This window comes from Curcuma longa, chromosome 7 (genome assembly GCF_044706935.1).
Source record: "Curcuma longa cultivar G26 ecotype Majalengka, Jawa Barat chromosome 7, ITB_CL_G26_1.1, whole genome shotgun sequence".
Taxonomy (NCBI): domain Eukaryota; kingdom Viridiplantae; phylum Streptophyta; class Magnoliopsida; order Zingiberales; family Zingiberaceae; genus Curcuma; species Curcuma longa.
The window spans coordinates 7918241-7943614 of record NC_133867.1 but is presented as its reverse complement, the minus strand read 5'-3'; the positions used below and the strand labels follow the sequence as shown (position 1 = coordinate 7943614).

Genomic DNA, 25374 nt, shown 5'->3' with positions numbered 1-25374 from the left:
GTGAATAAGGATCAAATCTTATTTTAATTAAAGTCAAATGCACACCTCTTTAATGATTTTATTCTTAATAATATTTTTTAATCCAATATTATTATAGCAGCAATCATTAATTATTATAACATATTAAACCTATCCAGAAGTTATTACAATATGTTTAAAATAAATTTAAATTTTAAATTTTATAATATGTATAAACTACCAAGTAGTTGTTATAATTTGTGTAATTACTATCATGTATTTAGGATGAGTTTAGAATTTATGATTTATAACATGTAAAAGTTATACATTACTTATTATAACGTATAGAAATTATTTAATAACTACTACAGTGAATTTATGATTTAAGATTTAGATTGTCTGAATACTATTATATTAAATTATTAATTATTAACTTGATTAAAATTATTTAAACTTCATCAAAATCATGAAGCTATTATGTAGTTGTTACAATCCTAAATTCTAAATATCCTAAATAATTATTGAATAATTTTTACATATTATAATAAATACTTAATAGTTTTTGTCTAATATAAATCATAAATTTTAAATTCATCTCAAATAAATTATAATAACTATTAAATAATGTATACAATTATAAATAGTTATCAACTATAATTTTTTGATTTACCTCCTCACATATAATCGTGGAATCGATCATTGGAGCCGTTAAAATGACGGATTTCATATTTTACAAAAAAAAAAAAATTTTGAAAAACCCAATGTCCTTTTGCATGTAAGCCCACGTCGAGGTGTTAAAAAGATGCATGATGCCATGCCCTAAGCCTTCGGCCATGGTACAAGTAACACAATCTCACTCTCAGCTGACCTCATGCCTGTCTACTCCATTATTATTATTATTATTTTATTATATTTATTATTATTTATTATTTACGACATGTCCCAAATTAAAGTCAGCGGTTCTTCTCATTGGATCCAAGAAGGATCCGGTCCTAGGCATGTGAAGTAGGCCCCGCCATTCCAAAACTGCTTCTTCTTCTTCTTCTTCTTCTTCTGCTGCTGCTGCTACGCCTCACTGCAATTCTGAACTCATTGCGTTGCTCATGATGAGCCCTCCTCCTCCTTTCAGCGACATGAACTCATTGCCACTTGCAGTTACTCTCCTCTGCCCATGCAATGCAATGCGATCCAACTTCTTTGCGAGATAAGATTCTCCTCTAAATCTACCAGATTTTCACCATGCAAATCTCCCCCTCCCGTTCCGAGCTGTCCAGCCAAATCTAGAGAAGCCTCCTCTCCAGCAGGCCATTGCCATCATGGTGGCCGGCGAATACTCGGTGTGCCTTTTGGCCTGCGCCACTCGAGTGCCATTCATTATTTGCTCTCTCTCGGAGCCAATGCCATGCGATCGACCACGAGAGTAAATAAAACTTGGGGTCAGGTCAGAGGCCCTCTGTTTCGGCCATTTACTCCTCTCCATCATGCTGCTCGAGACTTAAGCAGCATCACCATTATTGAACCCCCTCCCTCCACTTGTTTTTTTTTTCTTTTCTTTTCTTCCCCATCTTTTCATGTACTGCTCGTTAAAGCATTCATTTAATGAGATTAGCATTTAAGCATCCATATATCAGAAGGAAACGCTAGCTAGCTGTTATGATGATGAGGGAGGGCTCATGCACGTTTGGCACCCTCATTGCCTCACAGATCACAAGATGCTGAAGAGATCCAACTGCAAGGAGGGGCGAGGTGCATGTCGGAAACGGCTATGTGGAGCGAGAGCCTCGCGTTTTCCTCCAGTGGCAGTTGGTTGGGGTTAAAATTGGTGCCTGAAGGAGAAATCAGGTTTGCCTTTTTGCCTGCAAGAAGCCAAGAACTAATGATAGGGTTGCTTTGCCTGCTTCTCTGTCTGTCTCTAGGCGAGAAAGCCAAGCTTAAATGAGCTGAAACGAGATGATTATGCAGATTAAATGAAGGGCGAGATGATAATGCGGTGAGAAGAGGATCGAGAGGAGGAGGAGGAGGAGGAGGAAGGTCATCATTGCGAATCTTTGGGCCGACCACCTCACCATCATCGTCATCATGTGGAAGTGGCTCCCTTGAATTGAAATCGCACGCCATCATCACGTTGACGCCACCATCTCCTCTTCCTCCTCCTCCTCTTCCCTCCTCCGGCCGTCTCCTTCCGCTCTTTGCTCGTCTCTGCTCACGTCCCACATGCATGACTCCTGTACCTGCCACTCCCTGTCACACTCTCTCTCTGTTCTTAAACCATAGATTTTAAAAACAGAGCGAGAGAGAACAGAACAGAACAGAGCCCACCTCCACATCCACCATTCTATAAATACCCTCACACCCCAAGCAAAGCATCGCCACCGAGGTCATCTCCTGCTCTCCCTCCCTCCCTCTTGTTCCTCTCCACCAATTCTCTTCTTTCAAGGTAGCTCTACTCTGTCTTTTAAGCAAGCTGGTATCTGACTGAAATTGCATTTCAGAGTTCATGCATGCTTCTTTTTGCCGCCTGTCGTGTCTTTTTGTTGTCTACTAGATTTTGTTTTTGTTTTTGTTCTCTTCTTTTGGGGAAAAGCAACCACACATCTGGTTGAAAACATCAAAATCTCCCACTCATCATTTCAGACAATAGTTAATCCATCGTGATCACCTGGTCGCAGTGACTGTTAGTTGATGGAGAGGTTCAACACCAAGCTCTACCTGCAGAACTGCTACATCATGAAAGAGAACGAGAGGCTGAGGAAGAAGGCGCAGCTGCTGAACCAGGAGAACCAGGCGCTGCTGTCCGAGCTGAAGCAGAAGCAGAAGCAGAAGCAGAAGCTGGCCAGCATCCCTGACCTCAACACTCCACCTCCAGCCACCAATGCAGGCAGCAAGTACTCATCTCAGTAGCTAGAAGATGCATCAATTCACTCTTAATTCTTGTTTTGGATGTTCGATCTCATAGAAATTATGGATCCTTTATATATCTGATCTAAATATGTAGCAATTGGATCGGTTTGGCTTGCAGCTGTAGGGTAATCAGTCATCTGTATCATCTCTTCTAAAGCTTAGCATGAACATGAAGCCTCAGTCTCCTTGCCTGAATTTATGCCTTCAGATACGTATCATGGACTTTGAAACCATTTAATGTTTGGGGGGAGGGAAAAATAATATTATTCTGAAATTTAAAAATCATAAAATTAACTAAAATTTTATAAAAAAGATACAAATGTTAATTAATATTAATGTTATCCTTGTTGATTGGAGTTGTGGTTCAACTTTCTTCCTTTCTGAGGTGTAACTTACAATTTAAAGTTTGTTTGGATATCTTGGTACTGAAGGACTTAGATCGGACACCTTTTTACTGGCAATTTTATATTTATAATTCCTGTTTCGAAATTGAATTAATGGAATTAAATTAAAGCCAGATCCTTATCGCAAAAGATACTGCAATAAAAGTAACCATCAAAAAGCTTTTTTAAATATATATATTATTTATTTAAAATAACATTTTTCATATTCAAAAAATTGAAGGTCCCACCGAGATTTGAACTCGGGTTATTGGATTCAGAGTCCAATGTCCTAACCACTAGACCATGGGACCAATTTGAAAATAATCTACTAAAATAAATATTAATTTAATTAAAACAATTATTTCTATACGGGAAACTAGGGATGAACTACTTCAATGGAGAAAGTCATAAGATTGACCCATGTGAAATGCAATAATTTATGTAGTTTTTTCACTTCACTTTTTGTTCTTTGATAGACTGATGGTTATGGACGTCCAATATAGATATACAAACTTTTTTGATATGAATCAATTATAAATCAACCTTACTCTCAGGGACAACGGTACAGCGACAGGATGAATTAATAGATAATTGATCTAAGAATATTGGATTGATGGATTGCTAGTTACAAACACTCCCTGATTTACTTTGTTGATGGAGTCTCCATTTCAGTAAATTAACAAATAAATTTTTTTAATATGTAATAATTAATTTTAAAAATAAAATTAATTAATAAATTATTAATTATTAAAAATTATTAATTATCTAAAAATGTTTAATAAATATTTTAATAATTTTTATTTTTTATAATTAATAAAATTATTAAATAATTATTAATAAAAATTATTAATTTTATTAATAATAAAAATTAATAATTAATAATTAATAATTATTAATTATTAATAAAATAATTTATTTTAAAGAACTGATGAATTATCTATTATGAGTACTTTTTAATTTATTCTATTAGGTGATGAAAAATTTATATAGACTGATTATCTTTAAAATTAATTAGCATAAATTGGATACGAGAGTCAACTAAAAAAACTTATAAATCAAACTCGCTAATCATTACTTTCAACTATCTCCATTTAATTTATAATTTTTTTATTAAATTACAAACGACATGGAAACCCAATTAAACTATGCTTGCATCGAGTTCACTTTCTGTACTATACCTCACATTTTCTTGCTACAATGTGAAATCCATCGTTCTAACGATTTCATACGGTCAATCTCACAACCTAAAGAGTAGATCGAGAAGCAAGCTATAGTTGAGCCTTCTGATTTATACACAAAATTTCCTTATTTCATCGTCCTTTTGATTGGAGAACTTGAAAACTACTTGAAGAGAAAATTTCTGCATGAACGATTAGGCAGACACATTTTTAATTATAAAAAATTACTATCAAAATACAACCTTGATGCAGATTGAGTGCTGTAACTCTCGGTTAGTACCACCCAACCTTGTGTCCAAAAGGTTAGAGCACTTGGTGAGGAGAACCAAAAGCTAATTAACAATAATAATAATATAATAATAAACCTTTATTCAACTTTCTGTTGAGTCATCTCAACTGAAAGACATGAAATTTCACGTTTCAATAGATGGGCCTTGTAAATGATTATGCAGAAGCCTTCACATCGTTAGTATTCAGCTGTAACCAGTAGGAATGTGATGCTGAGGATGCAGCTTTTATCCATTTTGTAAGGAAATCATCTCTAACAAAAAGAGATTACACTTATCACTGTATACAATTCAGTCTTACTAGCTGTTTAGTTGCATTCGTCCTTTGATCTCTGTGTAAAAACAAAATATTGTGATGATATAAGACATTTTTGTTTTTTGTTCTGGCCCTGTAATATTATGTTGAAATTGATGATATATGAAATATAGCAGAATGGCTGAAATATCTAAAAGTATAAAAGAAGTCTCAGTTTAAAATCGTCCTGGCATGGACAAGAAGCATACAGTATACCTGAAGATATTGATGAAGGCTACAAGAAGCATGGACATGCCCAGTGCTCAAATATGCCTGAGCATATTCGTCAATCTTATCCAACCTAGAAATTTGCATATGCCCACCACTTGAATAAGTGTGAAGCCACAAATATAAAGGAAGTTAAGATCTATTAAAAGTGTCTTACTTGTATACATAATTCACCATGATACCTCCACTTTGTTCAATGCCTTTGATGGATTGATCAGCCATCCAGTTTATCCTCTCAATCATCTGGAACAACAATCAATAGCCATGGAGTTTTATAAACTTCGCTATTTGTAATAGTGAAGTAGTTTAGATAGACGTGTTATATTCTCTAGTGGAGTCGTGGTAGCTGTTCTTCAAATGCCTAGGGATTTTTTTTTGTAGCAATTAGACGATCATGCTATAAGAATATCAAGTACTTGATTTGAGTCTAAGGAATGAACAGGAAATACAGTGGATCGGCAATGTCAAACTATATTTAAAGGATGGAAATATGAATGATCAATATTAACTATGTAAACCATGGAAAAAAGCCCAGTATGACTTAGCTTACCGATCCATTTTGTAGATGGAAGTTTGCTACTGCATCAAGAGCTCTCCCACGCTTTTTCTCTTGAAGGAGGTACCTACGAATATCAAAAAGGATAAGTGATATTGAAGGAAAACCACATAATCAAGTTCATCATTTCTCCAATCTCCAAAAGCAACTAAGTACTACATTTTCACATTAGTTGAAAAATAATCATTCTTGTCCAATCCACAAACTTTATTTTACCTTTAATTTATTAAAACAATAATTAATTAATTTGTTCTGACCATATTAGAGTTATTATAGTTACTGGGTTATTAGAGTTGTCAGTTATGTGTTATAAGTCTCGTCCCACAGTGGACATATAGTTATAGGTGTTATGTTAAAACCAATATGCATCACATAATAATTCTATTATTTATAATAATATAATGTTTCATTCTTTCTCAATGAGGTTTTTTCTTTTTCAATCCTCTTAAGGGGATGTCATGAATTCAATATGGTGTGGTTTCCCCTACCATCATGGCCAACAAAATCCTAATCTTTCTTCTACTTCCCCACCATATTGTCATAAACCTTAATTTTCATCCCATCACCATACTCTTGCCATCAAGTTTACCACTTCGGATCCATTCATTGTCCATTGTGAATCTATTATCCATCTAAAGGTATGTTATCATTCTTCTCTACTAATTCATCATATCCTCCCTCAACAGTCTTTGCTGATCCAATGATCAACACCACCATTTGTCATGCCTCAAGTGGTTTCCATTGCCATTGTTATGGCATGAAACCCATGATTGTGTGTCATTCACTTCATCACTTGTTAAGCTGCATGCAGCCATATAACAATGATATGAATCACAAGAAATATTTTAATGTTAATAACCACATTCAGTAACACTACATAAAATCTATAAGTAAAAAAAAATCAATCTGAATATAAATATCTATTATCAAGTTCTTACATTATCTAAAGCATTAGTGAAACATGAGTGTATCAAAATACACATATATTTCCATTGCAGAATCCAACATCAACCCACCGGAGATCTAATCACCCTCTTCTTGTGACCCAAGAGGGACAATTGAGAGGGCAAACAGCATACATGAAATTAACAAAGGTAAAGTGTAGATAAGACTACACCTCGCACATAGTCAAATTTTTACACCTTATCCTAACAATGGGTGAGTTTAGTCAAATTTTTACACCTTATCTTCAAATCTTAAGCTTGCTTATTTTTCCATGCACGTTCCTAGATAAGAATACAATTATTCCTTAACAAACCTTGCACATAGGCGAAGCAAAGCAGGTTTTAATGCTTCACTCAAACAAACAGATCCATTCCAATTCTTTGATGTCAGTACTTCATACATTATTTCAATTCCACTTTTCCCAGATATGTTTTCCCTGCACCCAAAGTGTCAAAAATGAATATGGCTTAGTCAAAACTAATGCTCAAAGTAAAAAATGAAGTTTGGCATTTTAGGAATCTTATGACAGATTTGCAGGAAACTTGGTTTTTCAATTCCTAGCTAGATAGTAATATTTATGCTACATTAAGGTATATTAATCATTCTTACGTGCAACACCATTACTTGAAGTTCAATATCTTATTGTTCTTCAATACAATTTCTTTATCATAGTTTATTCTGTAGAATGAGGATCAGCAACTATTAATGGTATTTCTACTATTTCCAACAATTTGGTACAATATCAAAACATTGCAATTTATGTCAAGTTTTTTCCCCCTTAAGGCGTCAATAACAAGGTCAAAATAAGTTGTTGAATTGGGGAAAGTTATTGGGTTAATCCCTAAGTTGGTTCCCATTATATATTAAGATCGATATATCATTGGTAAATTGTAATCTATTTGCAATTAGGTATTCAACACTCCCCTGGAAGCTAGTTTAAAAATATATTTAAAAAAATTTGTTACAAATGTACTCAATTCTAGAACCTCTTGATGACTTAGAAAACAAATCTAATTTGGAATAAGTTGCACTTTCTACCTGATAAAGTGGCAAACAACCTCTATATTTTGTCCTTACATGAAATATTGGATTGGAAGCAATGTGCATAACAGCTAGAGTAGCACAATATAATTTTGTTGGCCAATGAGAGTATTACTCAATAATTGTTTGAAACATTTAAAACAGATAAGTGGATGCGGCTAGAGCCATAGCCCTAGACAACCTTTACACTCAACCTAATGACAATTGTTTGCATTTTCTCTCCCAAATTTTCACACTGCCTCTTCAATAAACATAGTTTTCCAACATAGATTGTGGAAGTGCTTTGCATTAATATTATCTCACAAGCTTAAGAGGGACATGAACATGATATAAGAGAATTTTCCTGGGGCAATTTTTGTGTCAAAAATTTTTGGGATTCTCCCAACGATTGTGACATGGGGCTTCAAGAAATTAACTAATCACACTTGTAACAAATTAGAATTCAGGTCTACTGACTATAAGGTAGCTCATCTTTCCAATCTTTTGTACTAACTTAGATCAGATAAAAAATTTCCATGTTCCAGTACCAATATTATATAGCAGGATCCATCGGAATGTCAACTAGGTTTGTGATGCAAATTTAGAGTTTGGTTTTAAGGTTTTTACACTCTACAAAACTTTATTGGTAGATCCTTTTTGTTTAGGAGAATAATTTAATTACAAGAGTTTTTCATTTGGCAATTGTCATATTTTAGAGAATAGGGGATCTATTACATGCTTGGGTGAGTCATTTAGATATAAGATTACTTCTTTCCAAGAATAAGTTTTTCCAATTTTGTGTTGGTTGAAACTTCGAAAGAAACCTTAATTTCTTCATGTTAACCATCATATCTATATAATAAAATTCAATTTTACAGAGTTAGGTTCTGGTGTTGTGCCATTGTGCTCCTAATGTACAATCCTCATGAAGCATATCAAGCACATACTTTCATTGAGATATGAAGATCTCCCCCATTATCTCCCCATAGAGGGTCGATCTTTGTTTTAACAAAGTACTTCACCTAGATCCTTACTTTGAAAATGTTGATAACAATATGCTTTCAGTTTTATGTACATAGTCACCACCAATAATGATGATATCATCGGCATAAACAACAAGAATTAAGATGAAGCACTCATGAAGGAGATGGTTTGCTGGAGAACTCACGATTAAGCTATGAAGCCATGTTGAATTGAAGAACATTATTAAGGTTAATCCCTAAGAACCTAAGACAGTCTCTTCTACCTTTACATATTGCTCTTATTGTTACTTTACGCAACTCCATAAGTCTCATATATTTATATATAAGCCCTAATCTATTAACAATTAAGTCCATAACAAAAATAATTATGATTCATCCACACTCAGTTTTTTGTACAGGATATGGAATCCAACAACTAAATGATAATTTCTTGCGAAATTATCTTCTGAGATTAGGCAGAAGGACCAAAAATGGATAATGTTTCTACACAAGATTTTTTGAACAGAACAAGATGCAATTTTTAGAAAATTCCTACAGAAATTATACAGTCAATGCCCAACTACACTTAATGAAAGGTAAAAACATATCAGCAACTTCAAGAATAAAGAAAAAGCTTTTCAACTGAAATCAATCAAAAGAATAGCATCAAAAAAATGACCACACAAAACATTGCATTGGCCATTAATTCGTTGTCATGGAGAGCTGGATGTACATAATTATTGAGCTATAAGGAAAAATGTAGATGAAATACCTAGTTTATTCTTTTTAAAAGAAGTTCTCATCCAGAGAAAGTCGAGATAGATTTATCTGCAAATACCTTCCTTCTGTGTGCTCAATTTCAGAAGCTGTATTTGAGTTACACCAATTCATGTAACCACTGAGAATCATCTCCTCTTCTTCTGGAAGAAGGATATCCTCCTTGAAATTTGACCCACAACCTTTCTCTGAAATGTGCTTTATATCCTCAGACTCTGATTGAGCATGTTTTAGTTGAGAAGCCAACTTTGAAATAAGCCATTGAATGTATCCAGGGATTGGGCTAAGTGTGGCAAATATCTTCACATACAATAAACAATGTTTATTTTAGCAAGTGAAAACAATTATCTACTAAGTTTTAATACAAAGATGGATTCTGATTTTTTTATTCAAAATTCTTGGAGTGTGGCATATCAGAGAGTTAATGCCCCTTGTAATAAATTCCATGAGTTTCATTAAAAAATATATAAATATGAATATATGTTTTCACTTTAGTATGAGTGAAAGATTGCAATATTCAAAAATTTTACTATCGATATGAAATGGTTGGACTTACTTGAGCAATTATTCTATGGAGCTTAATGGGAGGATCTAATTCAATTGGAACTTGAAATACTAAGTTCTTGTGAACGGGTTGTATTTAGAAAAATTATGGATGAAGAACCTGTTGATTTGTGTCCTAAAGATTGCAAAAAGGAGAGGGAAACATCTTAGCTTGATTTCTTACAAGTGGTGGCAATTGATGCTTGGATTAACCAATCTGTTAATCCCAAAGGTGGTAAACCTTCTCCAATGTTAATGCTTGTCAAGAAGCTAAGAAGTGTTAATGCTGATATTATGGATTACAGGAAAGAGATTGGAGGAGGATGCTACAATTCTACTGATGAGAGTGAAGCCTCACTCTAATTCAGGGAGAGAATCAGACAAGACCAGGCTATGCAAGTCTACAGGAAAATGATGCCACCATTAAATTCAAGCTCAGATTGCTGCCTGAAAGGAGGAATCTGAATTAAGCTAAATCCAGGAAGCACCGGGAGAACTTTGCAGGATCTAATACCAAATTCTTCTAAAATGTAATCATATGTACAAGGACTTATAATTCAGTTGTCTCCATAATTGATATGGATGGTAACTTCATTACCGGTGATGGGGTTGCAGAATGAACTGTGAAGTTTTTAGATTATCTACTGACCTAGTTACACCGACATAAGCCAGATGACTTGGGAAAACAGACTCAACTAATTGAGCAAAGTCAGGTGGACCACACAAACCTGGCAGGCTGGACCAGGTCACGTAGGCTGGTCAGGCTAGGCAAGCCTAATGCACTGTGCAAGATAGGTGGGCTAGCTGGATGTGCATTGAGATAATCCAGGTAGATAAAGCGATTCAAATTGGCTGAAAGAATTTGGTAAGCTAGACAAGATAAAATAGAATAAAATCATTCAATTTGTTATACCATTCCATTAATACAACCAAGCAAGAAAGTGAAATGATCATTACATTCCATTTCATCTCATTTCTTTTCATCCCATTTCCCCCTTATCAAGCACACACTAGTATTGATGGGTTTAACGGAGATTTCAAAGTTTCATGGAATACGATCAAGTAGGATGCTGCAATCCAGGAGTTTTCTCAACTAAGCTGCAAAAGGAAGTGTAATTATCGCTAGGTTACACACTTGTGTCTGTGAAGGTAAAACCCAAACATTTGCATGTTTTTCATATTGTGTCAAGTACATTACTCTATTGCTTTAAAATTAAACTCTTAGCGAGAACCAGAGGGTCATTGATATCTGATAATAAATGAAAATTAATATGTTTCAGTAAAAGGAAATGTGTTGAAACAAGGTTGCTTTCATGTGGTGGTTCATGGCATTAATATATTAAGAGGATGCCCTCCCAATTGATTAGTCATTTAGAGATTGAATAGGTTGTGCACCATTTTCAACATAGTATAAAGCTACCCTTATGCCTCTAAATCATGATGCATATGAAGGAGCATGTTGAAGCTAGAATGCTTCACGTTTACATTCCCACATCAATGTGTGTCTGAAGTTAGAATGCTTCACACTTATATTCTCAGCATTTGAGGTGAGGGTAAGAATTTCGTAATATAATTCAAAAATTGCTAGCAACTTACAGAAAATCATGCAATACTTTGTTTGCTAACTGTTGAATGAATGAATCCCTCTATGTGTAAAAGTAAATTACCAAGAAGAGATGCATGCATCTAAATATCCCTAGGCTCAGTTTCCTTGCCAGCATAGCATGTATCAGAAGCCAAGATACTCAGCCATAATAACAATAATTGGCCAGATTAAGGAGAAATTAGCTATCTAAGTGAATGTGTGATCCAATAAAACAAGGCATAAGATAAATGTCAGAAGTTCCAAATTTGAAAAGGAACAAGAGCACCTACAGTGATATGAGGCATATCTCTTCTTAGAAGATAGACCACTCGTTTGATAAGAAACTTTCCTAGATTGATTCCTGATAATCCTGGCTGTGAAAAAATAAAATATTCAACTATAAAATGTGGACGACAACATAGCAACTAATAATAGGAGATACTATGATTATGTAATATCTAAATGCTCAAGAATAAGTGGCCTATCCAAAATAAACGAATTTATATGAACCAAGCAAAATGTCAAGTACAAGTGGAGAATAGAAACAGGTTACCTTAATGTAGTCTATTTTAAACCAATTTACAATGCATTGAATTTATTGATTAAGTCATCATTTGAATTCATGATTTTCTATTTCCACCTACATAGTACCTCATGAATGATATCAGCATGTATAGAAGAATATTTTGTTGTAAGAGAACGAGCTATTATTACATATGACCCTTATTGTTTAGTTTGAGTTATCAATTGATCAGGTCAATTTTGATAGGGAAAATCATACAAATTTGAGGAATTTGGTTTTACAAGCTTCATCAATTGCATGTGCATTGCATGTGCTTGTATTAATGTTTAAAAGAGAAAATTCAAGAGCTTCCATGACCAAAATGCAATATTTAGAACCTGTGTTGATATGCTTTATGGTTTGGATGTGTACGTATTAAGGTTTATAAGAGAAGATTCAAGAGCGTCCATGTCCCAAATGCCATATTTAGGAACCAACATCAGTCTAAGTAGTGGTGATTCATGATTATTTGATGAAGGATCTGATCTTTACAATCTCATAACAATGAGCCAGGAAGCAGATATCTACTCAAAACCTACGACCAATGACATTAAGATTTCAAGGAATTAAAATATTCTATTCAAAAGGAATCAAATAGAACATCATATAAAGGGCAGCCCGGTGCACGAAGCTCCCGCCATGCGGGGTCCGGGGAAAGGATCCATTGTACGCAGCCTTACCTTGCCTTTAGCAAGAGACTGTTTCCAGGATTTGAACCCGTGACCTCTAGGTCACATGGCAGCAACCTTACCGTTGCGCCAAGGCTCCCCTTCAAATAGAACATCATATACAGTACTAAAATGAAACTCCAAATCTACCTGTGTTGCTGATATTGAGTAGAACAGAGCACATTTGGCTTCAACTTCAGGAACAGGAGGGCTATCCCATAATACCTCCTATTTCCCATGACAAACAAGAAACAGGATTATTAAAGGGACAATGTGAGAAGAAAATATTCATGATTTCACATATGCTGCCATTTAGACTTGGTGGCAAACAAAATGACCTGTATAGATGAAGCAACGTCCTTCAGAAGTGCAACCTCAATAAAAATAAGTGGTTCACCTGATGAAGAAATATAAGGAAGCAATCAAATTCATATCAGAATTTAAGTTTGAAACACAGATTTCTAAGCTATTGTGAATTCAGTACCTAACTATATAACTAAGGCAGCGTTTGGTTTGAGCGTTTTCCATTTTCCTTTTCCAAGGAAAATGGAAAACGCTGAATGGTTTGTGGTTTCCTTTCCATTTTCTGGAGAATGAAAATCCGTTTTCCAGAAAAACAGAAAACGCTAAATCATCGTTTTCTAAAATCTCAGTTGGGAATGGAAAATGTGAAAACGCGGCGTTTTCCCTTCGATTCCACGACGAGCACAGCGAGCGAGCACATCTCTTCCGGGTTTTTTTTCCTTCGATTCCGCATTTTTTCCGGGTTTTCTTCTGCGGATTTCTTCCCCGAGCCGACGCCCTGATCCTCTTCTCCTCCCGCTGTGCGTCGTGGCTGGATTGGAATCGCTGGAAAAGCTTCAAATCCGGCGATGTCTGGGCCGGCGACGCCATCGGAGGCGCCGCTCGGGCCCGGCGACGCCACCGGAGGCGCCGCCCGAGCCCGAGCCCGGCGACGCCACCGGAGGCGCCGCGCAGGCCCGGCGAAGCCTTCCGGGCACGGCCCTCGCGACTTCGATCCGCCCTTCAGCCGCCTGCCGCCTGCCTGCGCTCAAGACGCCGCCCACCAACGCCGGAGTCGCCGCCGCCTGTCGACGCCTCCTCTGCCGTCGGTCCAAGCTACGCGAGAAGTTGCCGATGAAATCGGTAAAGGAAACTTTACCGATTAGTTTTAATTAATTGAGTTAATTAATTATTAGATTAATTAGTTAATTAAATCATTAGTTAGTTAATTAGTTTAATAACTATTAGATTGTTAATTAATTGAGGATTAATATGTGTAATTAGGTAATTTGATAAAAGATTAATTGATGAATTGGATTAAGGTTAGTTAATTAATTAAAACTCGTGGGATTAGACAAAGGCTGTTGGATTAATTAAGATAATTAATTAAAACTCTAGATTTTTATTTTAATAAAAAAATAAAAAATATAGAAAATAGTTATCAAACCAAACGCGTTTTCCAGTTTTCTATTCTAGAAAATAGAAAACAGCATATCATACCAAACATATTTTCTGTTTTCTGAAAACTAGACCAGAAAATAGAAAACTAGAAATAGAAAATGGAAAACAGAAAATGGAAAATATTTTCCAAACCAAACGCCCCCTAAGCTTGCCTATATTGTAGGATAATTTCACTTTAAATAACATTGATCAAATTGACTTTGTTTATAGTAGAGGATCGAGCCCAATGGTCTAAGAGGATCCATATAGTCAACCCTACTTAGAGCATCCCCAATGCTCTGTTAATGGGGTGTTAATAACACTCCTTGGGTGTTAATGAACAATGTGGAGGGGTGTTATAACACTCTTCCACATGAACGCGTTCAATGTTTTGAATGCGTTCATGTGGCAGTGGGGTGAGCTAGCCAGGGGCTGGCCCACCCCACATGCAATTTTTTTATTTTTTTTATTTTTTATTTTTTAATTATTAACATTAGGGTGTTATAACGAGGAAGCATTGCGGATGCTCTTAGTGGGATAAAGGCTTGGTTGTTATTATTGTTGTTGTATTCTATATAAAGGTTGGGTCCCCTCTTCCCTCTCAATAGTTGTGAACGTCATCTTCAAAAGAGAGAAGTGAATGATCAAGCCCTTCTAAAGGAGGAAACTAAGACAAAATCAAGGCATGGAGAATAAAATATTTAATTTTACAATTTTCGATAATCATTTTCTAAGTCGCACGTGGTGATCTTAGGTAGAGAATTTTCTCCTACAACGTTAAGTATTTTAGACTATTTTCCAGAAACACTAAAGTACTAAACAATTGACTGGAATCTAATTATGTTTTCTTTGTTACATTTAAAATGTTGACCAATTGATCAATAAACATCTTAAAAAGGGAGAAGAGAGGAAGCTAACGTATTTAACTTCCCACAATAAGCAAGTTATCTGACCTGGTATTGCTGGATGAAAGTAACCAAAGCAGCGACGACCTTTACTCAGTCTTCTCTTCAGGTCTAGCAAATTTCTGATTGGGTGGACAGCCTAACATTTTAGCAATTTTACTTGACAACTATAATTGTTTCACTAACCATTACCGAATTCATAAAGATTTTGGTAAAAGCCATTAAAAGTATCCCTTACCTCATATGCTACAATCTTCTCCAGCAAGGATGCAGAATCATCCCATGTTATCTGCTGAAGCTCCAGAGTCGCTGGACTGAGCCACGTGATAAGCTTTTCCTTCAGGTATGCCTCTAAAGCACGCAAAGAAGGCACATTTTCCTTCCTAATGCAAATGTAGAAGAAAATAAAGAATAGTGGAATGGGTTATTCATTTAGAAAAACTTGTTACTCTGATACTATAACTTATTTATCAACTTGCAAAAGAAGTTCAACTGTCCGAAAACAATGTATCAGCTCTCCTATATTAGCTAATTGAAAGTTAAAGACAAATAAATACACCTTTACTACCTTTCCAAGACCTTGAACAGGAGATCAAGTTGAGGCATGATTTCGTGCTAAGGAACAAAATCAAAGCGAATTATTTTGGTAAATTATCAAAATTTGATACCAACCAGCATGGATATCCCCTTATGCCTCCTATGTTGATAGGGGAATGAGTATTGTTTGTGCCAACATTTAGCATGTGTGCCACGTCTTGACACACTACAACCCATGTCGAGATGAATTCAAGTAATATTTATTGTGTTTTAAACCTCATTTTTTTAAAATTTTAATTCAATTATTTATCTAATTCAATAGTTTAATTTTTATAAATAATAATTTAAGCGGACGAACTGCAAACAGCAAGTTAAGATGAATTCTAATTATAATTTGATTAAGGATGTTAAAAGATTAAAGATGTAAATTAAAATCTATGTAAACATCCTCTTCTATGATGTGCATCCTTCAAACTCTTGAATTACCAAATAATTCATACAACAAAAAGTTTTTTGTTTATTATTCAGAAGACTACAGGAGTTAATCAGTTTGCACATAAGGAGTTCTACATTACAACATGACTTCTATAAAAATATTGTGGTCAAGGCTTCAATATTATTTTTCAGAATTCTTCAACAAGTATTAAAGAGGTAGCAGAATGTATGTTGGAGTGCCATTACAACATGACTTCTAAAAAATATTGTGGTCAAGGCTTCAATATTATTTTTCAGAATTCTTCAACAAGTATTGAGGTAGCAGAATATTTGGAGTGCCACAATACAACCATGATTAATTTGTATATTTTGAGATGTTAGCAGTTTTTTAGAAAAAAAATCATCAGAAGGTATTTAATAATCATATGAACAAAAAAAAAATGAACTGTGGGAATTTAGAAGTTTTTTTTTTAATGTTACAAGGCTAATATTGCATTTGCATACAGAAGACATGCTAAGTGGGATTGAAACCTGATATCAGCTGGAAAACAACAAGATGCACTAACTAAAGGTAAAGTGGCAGTAAGAATGATTTGCAATTTAATAGGTTAGTCAATTGCAAGGGAAGAAATGGGTTTCCTTTCTAGCTAAAAATGGATCCAGAAGTAGAATTTATATTCAAGTTAAACAACAAGCCTTGCTGCACGGCTGGAGGTAAAACCTAACAACCATATTATGAAGGCCACAAGAAAGAGCCAGAAGATAATAATGCTGCATATTAAAATTTTGATGTCCTACCTATTTGAGATATAGGAACTGCAAGCAAACGGAATTCTTACGGTGGTACAGAAAGAAGATCAGCACGGATGGAGGTCAATAGCTTCAGTCCACTAGGATGTGCATTGAGCCTCTCAAAGAAAGCCGCGTATAGGGGATTGAGAGCATCCCGAAGATTACGCTCCATCCTGTAATACATAGCAAGCATGCCCCCATCTTCAATCAAACCAGCCTGTTGCTCCCCAGGTGCTAATAGACCATGGAAAGAATTCAGAAAAAATGGATTTTTGAAGTAAAAGTTTAAATGTGATAACATGCCTACCTTCATTTTGGGTGTCATGAGGAAGCTCGACGCTAAGATACTTCCGCATGAGTTCACGGACTCGAGTTCTATTGACATCGTAATCCCTGGACAGGACGAGGAGCAGCTCTCTGCGCCCTTCTAGGGACAAACCCAAATAGCCCTTCAATAAATAATAACAGACAGCAATAAGCTATTTACGAATTAAATTGGCGATTAAGAAAATAAAAATCTCCAACCTGTGAGAAATTCTCGAGGTTTACATCGACTAGCTCGATTTTTTCATCAGAGATGGAAATGGACGCTTGCATCCATTCTTTGACGTCCTTCAAAGAAACCCTGAGGAGCAAGAAATAAATTTGAAAGCTAAACTACGAATAAATATCAGAAAGAGCACGAGTAGGAAAAATGAAAAATTCCACCTTGGGGCATTGGTACTTATGCTTCCATCATTGATCTCGCTTGCGCGTGAAGCGTCCTGGAAGATGCACATCAGAGTGATTGAAATTAAATCCGAACAAGGGTTCGCTATCACGAAAAGAAACGAAAGAAGATTCGATGACAAACAAAGTGAGGTTCCAAGGCAGGGAAGGGATCCAATTTGAGATCGAGAAAAAAGGCTCCACAAATGTAGGAAAACGGGGAACGGGCGAGAAGGTAAGAGTCGGTTACCTGAGGAAGCGCAAGGGGATCCGATCGGAGAAGCTGACTGGTGGGAATCGCCATGCGACTTCGCATCAAGATAGCCAAGCTCTTCTTCTTCATCGGCGGTGGAGTGGCGGGGTCGGTAAATAAGACGAGGGCTAAGATTCGTCTGCTCCGGTTGGCGAGCCGAGCCGAGAAACGGATATAAATAAAACGGCCGTAAATAAAATCTAAATTAAAAGGTCTGTTAATATATAAATTTAAAAAAACATAAAAAAAAAAATATATATATATATATATATATATATATATATATATTTTAAAAAAAGTAGAATATAAATAAAAAAATTGAGAATTTTAATCAAAACAGGCATGTAGTTTTGACCTTTTATAATTATTTTTGAATAAAAATGAAATAAATGTTAAATGGGTGCCCATTTAACTTGAACTATCTAAATAAAATATCTTTATATTATCTATGGTATAAAAACTAAATGTTAATTTTTATATTTTTATATTATCTAATCATTCAATCATGTAGAAGCTAACAATTAACTCTTATAATTATAGATGTTAATTTCTATAATGTGTAGAAGTGAATTGTTAATTTCTATAACAGTGATTTTATATAATTTTAATTTTATTTTTTAAATAATAATTTAATTAAAATATTGTTTTAATGAGTAATACAAATGATTAAGATTTTATAATATTTATTATATTTGAAATCATGTAAAAATTAGTGTATAAATTCTATAAGTAGAAAGTAATTGTTAATTTTTATAATTGTGATTTTATATCAATTTGATTTGTTTTTATAATTTAATAAAAATAATATTTTAATAAGTAAAATAAATAATGAAAATTTTATAATATTTATTATATTTTAAATAAATATAATTCCTGATCAAATAAGTAAATAATTAACATGTAATTTTTACAATGCAGTAACAACTATCTTTTATAATGTCAATAAGTTATCAGCTAACTTTTATAATAAAAAAAAAAGATAAAAATAATCAGACACTTATAGGGTGGCTATTTGACATGTTAGATAGGACGGCTATTTGATTTTACTTGAAAATAATTTTAAAAAACTGATTTTAAATAAAAAAAATAAGATGCCATCCTAATTTTTGTCAATTATTTTTACGTGAAGTTCGAAAATATAAAAAATAAGAGGCAGAAAAGAAAAAAATAAAAAATTATAAAAAAAAAAAAACATTGTGGAGTACTGCAGTGTGAAAAGGACAAGGATAGAGAGGATAAGCATGGCCCCGCTTCCATTAAAACAAAAGTCTCAGGACGATCCCCTGTAGCAGTCGGAAGCAGCACAACATGGTGGATTGCCCCCTTCCTCTCTCTGTCCTCCTCTCCTTCTTCGCCACATTTTCACGTCAAAGATCGGTTCTCGACTCTAGAAAGCGCGTAGCGATCTATATATAATGGTCGTGTGAGTGCCGGAGGAAGGGCGGCGTCGTAGGTGGCGGAGATGGTCGGCGACAGCAATGGCTACGGCCGTAGAAGAGCCAGCAAGCTGCTGGAGATGCTGAACGTGAGGATGGTGGGCAACGGGGAGCGGGTGGTTGTGCTGTCGCATGGCTTCGGCACCGACCAGTCGGCGTGGAACCGCGTGCTTCCCTACTTCCTCCGCGACTACCGCATCGTCCTCTACGACCTCGCCTGCGCCGGCAGCGTCAACCCCGACCACTTCGAGTTCAGCCGCTATACTACCCTCGACGCGTACGTCGACGACCTGCTGGCCATCCTCGACGCCCTCGGCGTCGAGCGCTGCTTCTTCGTCGGCCACTCCTTCTCCACCATGATCGGCATCCTCGCCGCCATCCGCCGGCCCGAGCTCTTCCTCAAGCTCATCCTCATCGGCGCATCCCCCAGGTTTCCCCTTCACAGATCCCGATTAAAAACTCGATCGAGGCTTCCTTCCTTCCCGCTCAGCTTTTGCTGGTCAGGTTTTTGAACGACGAGGACTACCACGGCGGGTTCGAGCGGGAGGAATTCGACGAGGTGTTCGCGGCGATGGAGGCGAACTACGAGGCCTGGGTGCACGGGTTCGCGCCGCTGGCGGTGGGCGCGGACGTCCCCGCGGCGGTGCGGGAGTTCAGCCGGACGCTGTTCAACATGCGGCCGGACATCTCGCTGTTCGTGTCGCGGACCGTCTTCAACAGCGACCTCCGCGGCGTGCTGGGCTTCGTCACGGCTCCCTGCGTCATCATCCAGACCGCCAAGGACGTCTCCGTCCCCCTCTCCGTGGCCTTCTACCTCAAGCGCCACCTCGGCGGCCAGGCCACCGTCGAGCTGCTCCCGGTGGAGGGCCACCTCCCGCACCTCAGCGCCCCCGCCGCCCTCATCCACGTCCTCCGCCGCGCCCTCGCCGCGTCCGACGAATAAAGTCTTCTCCTTTTTTCCGTTTTTGGCCACAGAAGGTGGAGAATAAAGTCGATTGGTGGTCACTTTCCGCTCCACAACATCAATCCACAAGATAAAACCGACGAAATCGCCAGTCAACGAGGCGGAGCAGGGCAATCCCCTCCCTCCCTCCGATCTTCCTCCTTCTTGCGCATGCATTAAAAAAACCTATAATCGATTTAGCGTCGATTGAACTTGCAAAAAACGGAGAAATGAATGATGAGCTGAGTCGGCTGCGACGCCGACAGACTGAACTTATCTCTTGGTCTTTTCCGTCGCTCAGAGAAGAAAAAAAAAAGGACGAATGAATCATTAGATCAGTTCGCGCACTGGCGCTCGATGGATAAGGCTCAATTTAATTTAAGATGGCGCGTCCCATCGGTCAGTAAATACAAGGCAAAGCGATTGGTGTGTAGGTTGAGAACGTGGCCTTCTGCTCACGAATAAATTTTAAATTATTTAATTATATATGAATTTCAAAGGTTTTTTTGTATTTTTTATTTTAACTTTTAATTTTCTCTTGACTTGAGTTGGGTGTGGGTCTGACCCTAAATCTTTAAACATTAGGCTCTTAATAGTATTTTTGATTAATTTATACCTTTCATGATTTTTTTATTTAATCTAGTATTTTATGTAGGTGTCTTTTTATTTTGTTTTGAATGAGATTCTTTCATTTGATTAATGTATTTGGTATTTGTATAAAAACAAATTATTAGATTGAGAGTGACATGACATCCTAGTGCTACAGTGTGTTGGGCTAGCGATTGTGGGCTTTGCTTGGTTGAGCTATGCTAAGCAAGTAAAATAAACAAAAAGGGAAAAATATAATTATATTAATATATATATATATATATATTATATTTTTATATCAAATAAAATATTTTTTATTTTTCAAAAGATTAAGTAAATCTATTATTTTACCTTATTTTTTATATTTGAGTATCGAGGTTAAGTAAATCTGTTAATCATCCAAGATACCATATACAAGTTAGTGAATTCGTTAATTTCATTTCAGTAAAAAGGTAAAATTCGTCATTCAACCAAGATACTATACATAAGTTAGTGAATTCGTTAATTTCATTTCAGTAAAAGGGTAAAATTTGTCATTCAACGATTTCACGACCATCTGTAAAGAAGTAAATCGATAAGTTACAGTTGACTACGACAAGAGAAGATATTATCTCAATTTCGTCAAAATTCAATCTTTGCCCATTTCAACAAGTATATTTAGTCATAACCTAAACAAGTAAAATAAACAAAAGGGAGAAAAATATAATCATATTATAATATATATATATATATATATTACATTTTTATATCAAATAAAATATTTTTATTTTTCAAAAGATTAAGTAAATCTATTATTTTACCTTATTTTTTATATTTGAGTATCGAGGTTAAATAAATCTGTTAATCGTCCAAGATACTATACACAAGTTAGTGAATTCGTTAATTTCATTTCAGTAAAAAAGTAAAATTTGTCATTCAATGATTTTACGACCATCTGTAAAGAAGTAAATCGAGAAGTTACAGTTGACCACAACAAGAGAAGATATTATTTCAATTTCGTCAAAATTCAATCTTTGCCCATTTCAATAAGTATATTTCGTCATAACCAACTCTTCTGTAAAAAAAAATCTATCACTCCAACGGCTCTATACAATCGGTCTCACGATCATGAAGAAGTAAATTGAAAAATTATAATCAATCGTAACGTCAAAACCAACTCAATTATGCTTCTAGAAGTATAATTAATTTTAAAAACTATACTTAAAATTTATTAAAGATATTGAGACGAATAATTTGAAGGCCGACGGGCCCACTCGACACGGCGGCATGGTACCTCGCTCAGCGCCTCAGCGGATCTGGTCCCCTCCCAGATTCCGTCTTCCATTCTAAACGAAACATTTGACGCCCAAAATATTAGCAAAATGAATTATCTTTAATTCTCCAAAAACCGATAAATTAAAATTATCATTAATGGTTAATGACGAGAACTTTTTTTACAGATTACACACAACCAGCCAGTCGGGGAAAAAAAAAGAAGCAAATCATGCCATCATTCTCCATCAAACCACCCAAACGATCCCACTTTTTCTGGATTTATTTTTTAACCATATCGAAATGAAAAGGAAAAAAAAGAAAAGAAAAAAAAAATAGCAAAAAGGTTTCTTCTCCATCGCTTGAGGAGATGTACACGATATTTACAACGGCTTCCCACGCGTCTGATTTCGCCACGTGTCGACTAACGGTGTGAGTCGCTGGCCGCCCTGGGTTGCCTCAGTAACTCTATCAACTCCTCCGCCTGTTTTTTTTAATTAATTAATTAGGAAAATAATTTGAATTAATTGGTTTCAGGAGAGAGAAAAATAAATTTTTTTTAAAAATGTGAATTTTAATGAAGGGCTGACGTCGGCAACGTCGCCGTGAGAGAAGGGTGGGAGCACCGCCTCACCGCCGGTGAGATTACCTTCTCTTTCGCCTTTTTGGTGCCGAATTGGGAGAGGGCGACGAGGGGCGGGATGGCGCCCTCGTTGACGGCCATCTTCCGGTGGATGGCGCTCTCCTTGCAGATCTCGAGGAGGGATCGGACGGCGATCTCCTTCTGCCGCGGGGTGCCGGTCTCCACCATCTCTACCAGCACTGGCACGCCGTACTCCTCCACAGCCGCCGCCCGGCCCTCCGGTATCTCGATGACCGCGTGCAGCACGTAGGCTGCCTTGTCCACCATGCCGGAGTCCGGGTCGGCCATCAGGTCCAGAAGCGGCCTCACGATTCCGGCCTCGACGGCACGGATCTTGTTCTCGCGGGAGGCGAGCAGAGCGAAGAGGGCGGTGGCGGCGTCCTTCTTCGCGCGGGGCCCGCCCGACTCCAGCAGGGAGACGAGGGGCGGGATCGCGCCGGAGCGGCCGATGGCGACGCGGAGCTCGTCGAGCTGCGCGAGGCGGAGGAGGGCGCACGCGGCGTTCTCCCGGGCGGTGGCCGTGCCACTGCAGAGGGCGCGGACGAGGGGGCGGATAGCGCCAGCCGCCGCGATCGGGGCCTTGTTCTCCTCGCAAAGCGATAGGTTGAGGATCGCGGTCACGCCGTGCTCCTGCAACAAGGGATCCGGGTGGGACAGCAGCGCGACGAGCGGTCCAACTGCGCCGGCGGCGGCGATGCGTAGCCGGTTCTCCGGGCTGTGCTTGGCGAGGAGGCGAAGCTCCATGGCGGCGCGGCGCTGCGACTCGACAGGGGCGGAGGGGGACTCGAGATCAGAGATGAGGCCGCGGACCACCTCCTCGGAGTAGTCGGCGGCGCAGGCGAGGAGAATCCTCTGAAGTCCGCCGGAGGAAGGGGGAGAAGAGGAGGTAGGCGATCCAAAGTAAGGGATCTCGCCGGAGCAATCGCTGTTGCACTCACTGAAAGCGCCGGAGGACTCTCCTCCGTCGCTGTAGCTCCGCCCCATGTACCGAAAGGTCGACGGGCTCTCCATCTGCATCTCGAACTCCTTCGATTCGATTCAATTCGATCTGTTCTCTTCTTCTCTTCTCCTTGCAGCTCTGGCTCGCCGGGGAAAGGCAACGGATGCTCTGCCGTTCGAGAGGTCATGGACGCGAGCAAGCCGAGTCATTAATGAAAAGGCAGCGCACGTGGCATGCACATGACCAACGTGGGCCTGGCCGTACGCCGGCGAGCAGGGCGTTGGTGCCTGGGTCACGTGGGGAGATGACCGACGCGTGCGCGTGGAGTTGGTTTGCGGTTGCCGATGGAGTCAGGAGACAGCAACCGTGCAACCGTGCAACCGGCAATCCTTTGGTACGCCATCATCATCAACCTCCTATTTTACTCCTCCCTGTTCCTTACCATCTACTCTAAGGTTTATAAAAATTTAAATTTTCAGTCATTTTGGATTCTCTTGCATGTTTCTTATTGCTCCATTACTTCTTCTTTCCATAACTTAAAAATTGTTGTTTTTTCCTTCCAATTTTTTGATAGCGAAGGTCAAATTCTCTCTGTTTGTTGCCCCTTTGTGTTCTCTTTATGTTGCAACAAAGTTATCAAAAAGCAAAGAGCCGACTAGCACCAAAGTTTCCTCGTCGTCCAGGCCTTTAATAATGCACGTAGCCTTTTCCCTACGAATAATATTAACGTGTCCCCTGTACGTCAAGCACGGGGAAGCAGAGGGCAAGCATTATAGTTTGCAGCGACAAAAGTTTGCAGCATGTCATATGCACTGCACATGCCCATCTGATTAGCTTGTGTACTATAGTTGTACTTACTCACTGCAGTATTTCTTAGCTCAATCCCACCTCCATGATCATGGTCTCCGACCTTGTTTACAAGGAACTGCAACACCTTGATACATACATAAACTTTGAAAGTGGTGTTTGTCAACTTTGGCCTTTTGTTCTATAGTAGACATTAGATATCTGGCTCTGCAAGTATTTTGCTGTTTCATTGCACAAATCAAAACCTTGGTCCTCATGCCTTCGAGCATAGAGATTGCTGTAGATGAAGTGCATCTGAGAAGACAAGTAGATGAGAACACTTTCTTGTTTCCATTCTGGAGCTGAAAGTTCAATAACTTCTACTGCGTTTACACATGATATTCTGTCGGGGACCATTTGCAATCTCACTAAGCGATATAAAACTAAATTTGCCGGCCAGACCATAATTTAAATAGATTCTCCCAATTTAAAACTTGTAGCTGAGATATGATGTTTCTAAATTGGCATAAATTATTGTTGAGCTTTCAGTTTGATTATTAAAGAAAGAGTGATTTAGATCGTGATCTGGTGGTTCTTTTCCTAACCCTTCGGGAGAACAAGTTGGTGGCTGGTTATTGGATTGTTGTTTATGCTGTAAAGATAACTTTGGCTTATGATGTAGAATTATTGAATACTCTAAATTCTTTAGAGAATGAAACAGAGTAAAATAGAACAGAAATTCTGGCTGAGAAGGAATACAGAAATACTTAATTCTATAAAAAAAATCTATTCTTATGAACTAAATGCAATGAAAATGATTGAAATGATGGCTGATGCCGTTTAGATTGGGGATCAGATATCCTCCA

General features: G+C 37.5%; 4 protein-coding genes and 1 non-coding gene across 6 annotated transcripts; 2 read left to right on the top strand and 3 right to left on the bottom strand.

The window, feature by feature from the left end:
- The first annotated feature begins 2640 nt into the window (after positions 1–2640).
- On the top strand, positions 2641–2859 carry LOC141831386 (protein LITTLE ZIPPER 3-like). Its single transcript, XM_074718744.1, has one exon. It carries the CDS (start codon positions 2641–2643, stop codon positions 2857–2859), a length of 219 nt encoding a protein of 72 aa, XP_074574845.1.
- Positions 2860–3481: 622 nt separating this feature from the next.
- Positions 3482–3553, bottom strand: TRNAQ-CUG (transfer RNA glutamine (anticodon CUG)). Its single transcript has one exon. It is a non-coding gene; the product is annotated as a tRNA-Gln (tRNA).
- Positions 3554–4621: 1068 nt separating this feature from the next.
- On the bottom strand, positions 4622–18051 carry LOC141831692 (uncharacterized). 2 transcript variants are annotated; one of them, XM_074719106.1, is made up of 17 exons: positions 17919–18051; positions 17669–17724; positions 17486–17585; positions 17268–17409; positions 17008–17194; positions 15435–15579; positions 15245–15335; positions 13187–13245; positions 12999–13076; positions 11909–11992; positions 9552–9790; positions 7045–7167; positions 5781–5853; positions 5388–5473; positions 5219–5303; positions 5009–5039; positions 4622–4961 (listed from the first exon to the last, which is right to left on the bottom strand). In XM_074719106.1, exons 1-16 carry the CDS (start codon positions 18009–18011, stop codon positions 5016–5018), a joined length of 1665 nt encoding a protein of 554 aa, XP_074575207.1. In that variant the 5' UTR covers positions 18012–18051; the 3' UTR covers positions 4622–4961; positions 5009–5015. The 2 variants fall into 2 exon arrangements, with proteins under 2 accessions (XP_074575207.1, XP_074575206.1); XM_074719105.1 differs by having other exon boundaries at positions 4622–5039.
- Positions 18052–19201: 1150 nt separating this feature from the next.
- LOC141831693 (putative strigolactone esterase DAD2) lies at positions 19202–20576 on the top strand. The gene is made up of 2 exons (XM_074719107.1): positions 19202–19787; positions 19862–20576. Exons 1-2 carry the CDS (start codon positions 19384–19386, stop codon positions 20298–20300), a joined length of 843 nt encoding a protein of 280 aa, XP_074575208.1. The 5' UTR covers positions 19202–19383; the 3' UTR covers positions 20301–20576.
- Positions 20577–22283: 1707 nt separating this feature from the next.
- LOC141831681 (uncharacterized) lies at positions 22284–23887 on the bottom strand. The gene is made up of 2 exons (XM_074719094.1): positions 22789–23887; positions 22284–22623 (listed from the first exon to the last, which is right to left on the bottom strand). The coding sequence occupies exons 1-2, from the start codon at positions 23797–23799 to the stop codon at positions 22564–22566; spliced, it is 1071 nt and encodes a 356-aa protein (XP_074575195.1). The 5' UTR covers positions 23800–23887; the 3' UTR covers positions 22284–22563.
- Positions 23888–25374: the final 1487 nt, after the last annotated feature.

What these genes read in the sequence shown, in the direction of transcription:
- LOC141831386 (XM_074718744.1), top strand. Translation starts at nt 2,641, where the DNA reads ATGGAGAGGTTCAACACCAAGCTCTACCTGCAGAACTGCTACATCATG.
- LOC141831692 (XM_074719105.1), bottom strand. Translation starts at nt 18,011, where the DNA reads ATGAAGAAGAAGAGCTTGGCTATCTTGATGCGAAGTCGCATGGCGATT. An exon ending in ATCCCCTTGCGCTTCCTCAG is followed by an intron (nt 17,725 to 17,918) that starts GTAACCGACTCT and finishes TGCATCTTCCAG; the next exon opens with GACGCTTCACGCGCAAGCGA. An exon ending in ACCTCGAGAATTTCTCACAG is followed by an intron (nt 17,410 to 17,485) that starts GTTGGAGATTTT and finishes TATTTATTGAAG; the next exon opens with GGCTATTTGGGTTTGTCCCT.
- LOC141831693 (XM_074719107.1), top strand. Translation starts at nt 19,384, where the DNA reads ATGGTCGGCGACAGCAATGGCTACGGCCGTAGAAGAGCCAGCAAGCTG. An exon ending in CTCATCGGCGCATCCCCCAG is followed by an intron (nt 19,788 to 19,861) that starts GTTTCCCCTTCA and finishes TTTGCTGGTCAG; the next exon opens with GTTTTTGAACGACGAGGACT.
- LOC141831681 (XM_074719094.1), bottom strand. Translation starts at nt 23,799, where the DNA reads ATGCAGATGGAGAGCCCGTCGACCTTTCGGTACATGGGGCGGAGCTAC. An exon ending in CCAAAAAGGCGAAAGAGAAG is followed by an intron (nt 22,624 to 22,788) that starts GTAATCTCACCG and finishes TAAAAAAAACAG; the next exon opens with GCGGAGGAGTTGATAGAGTT.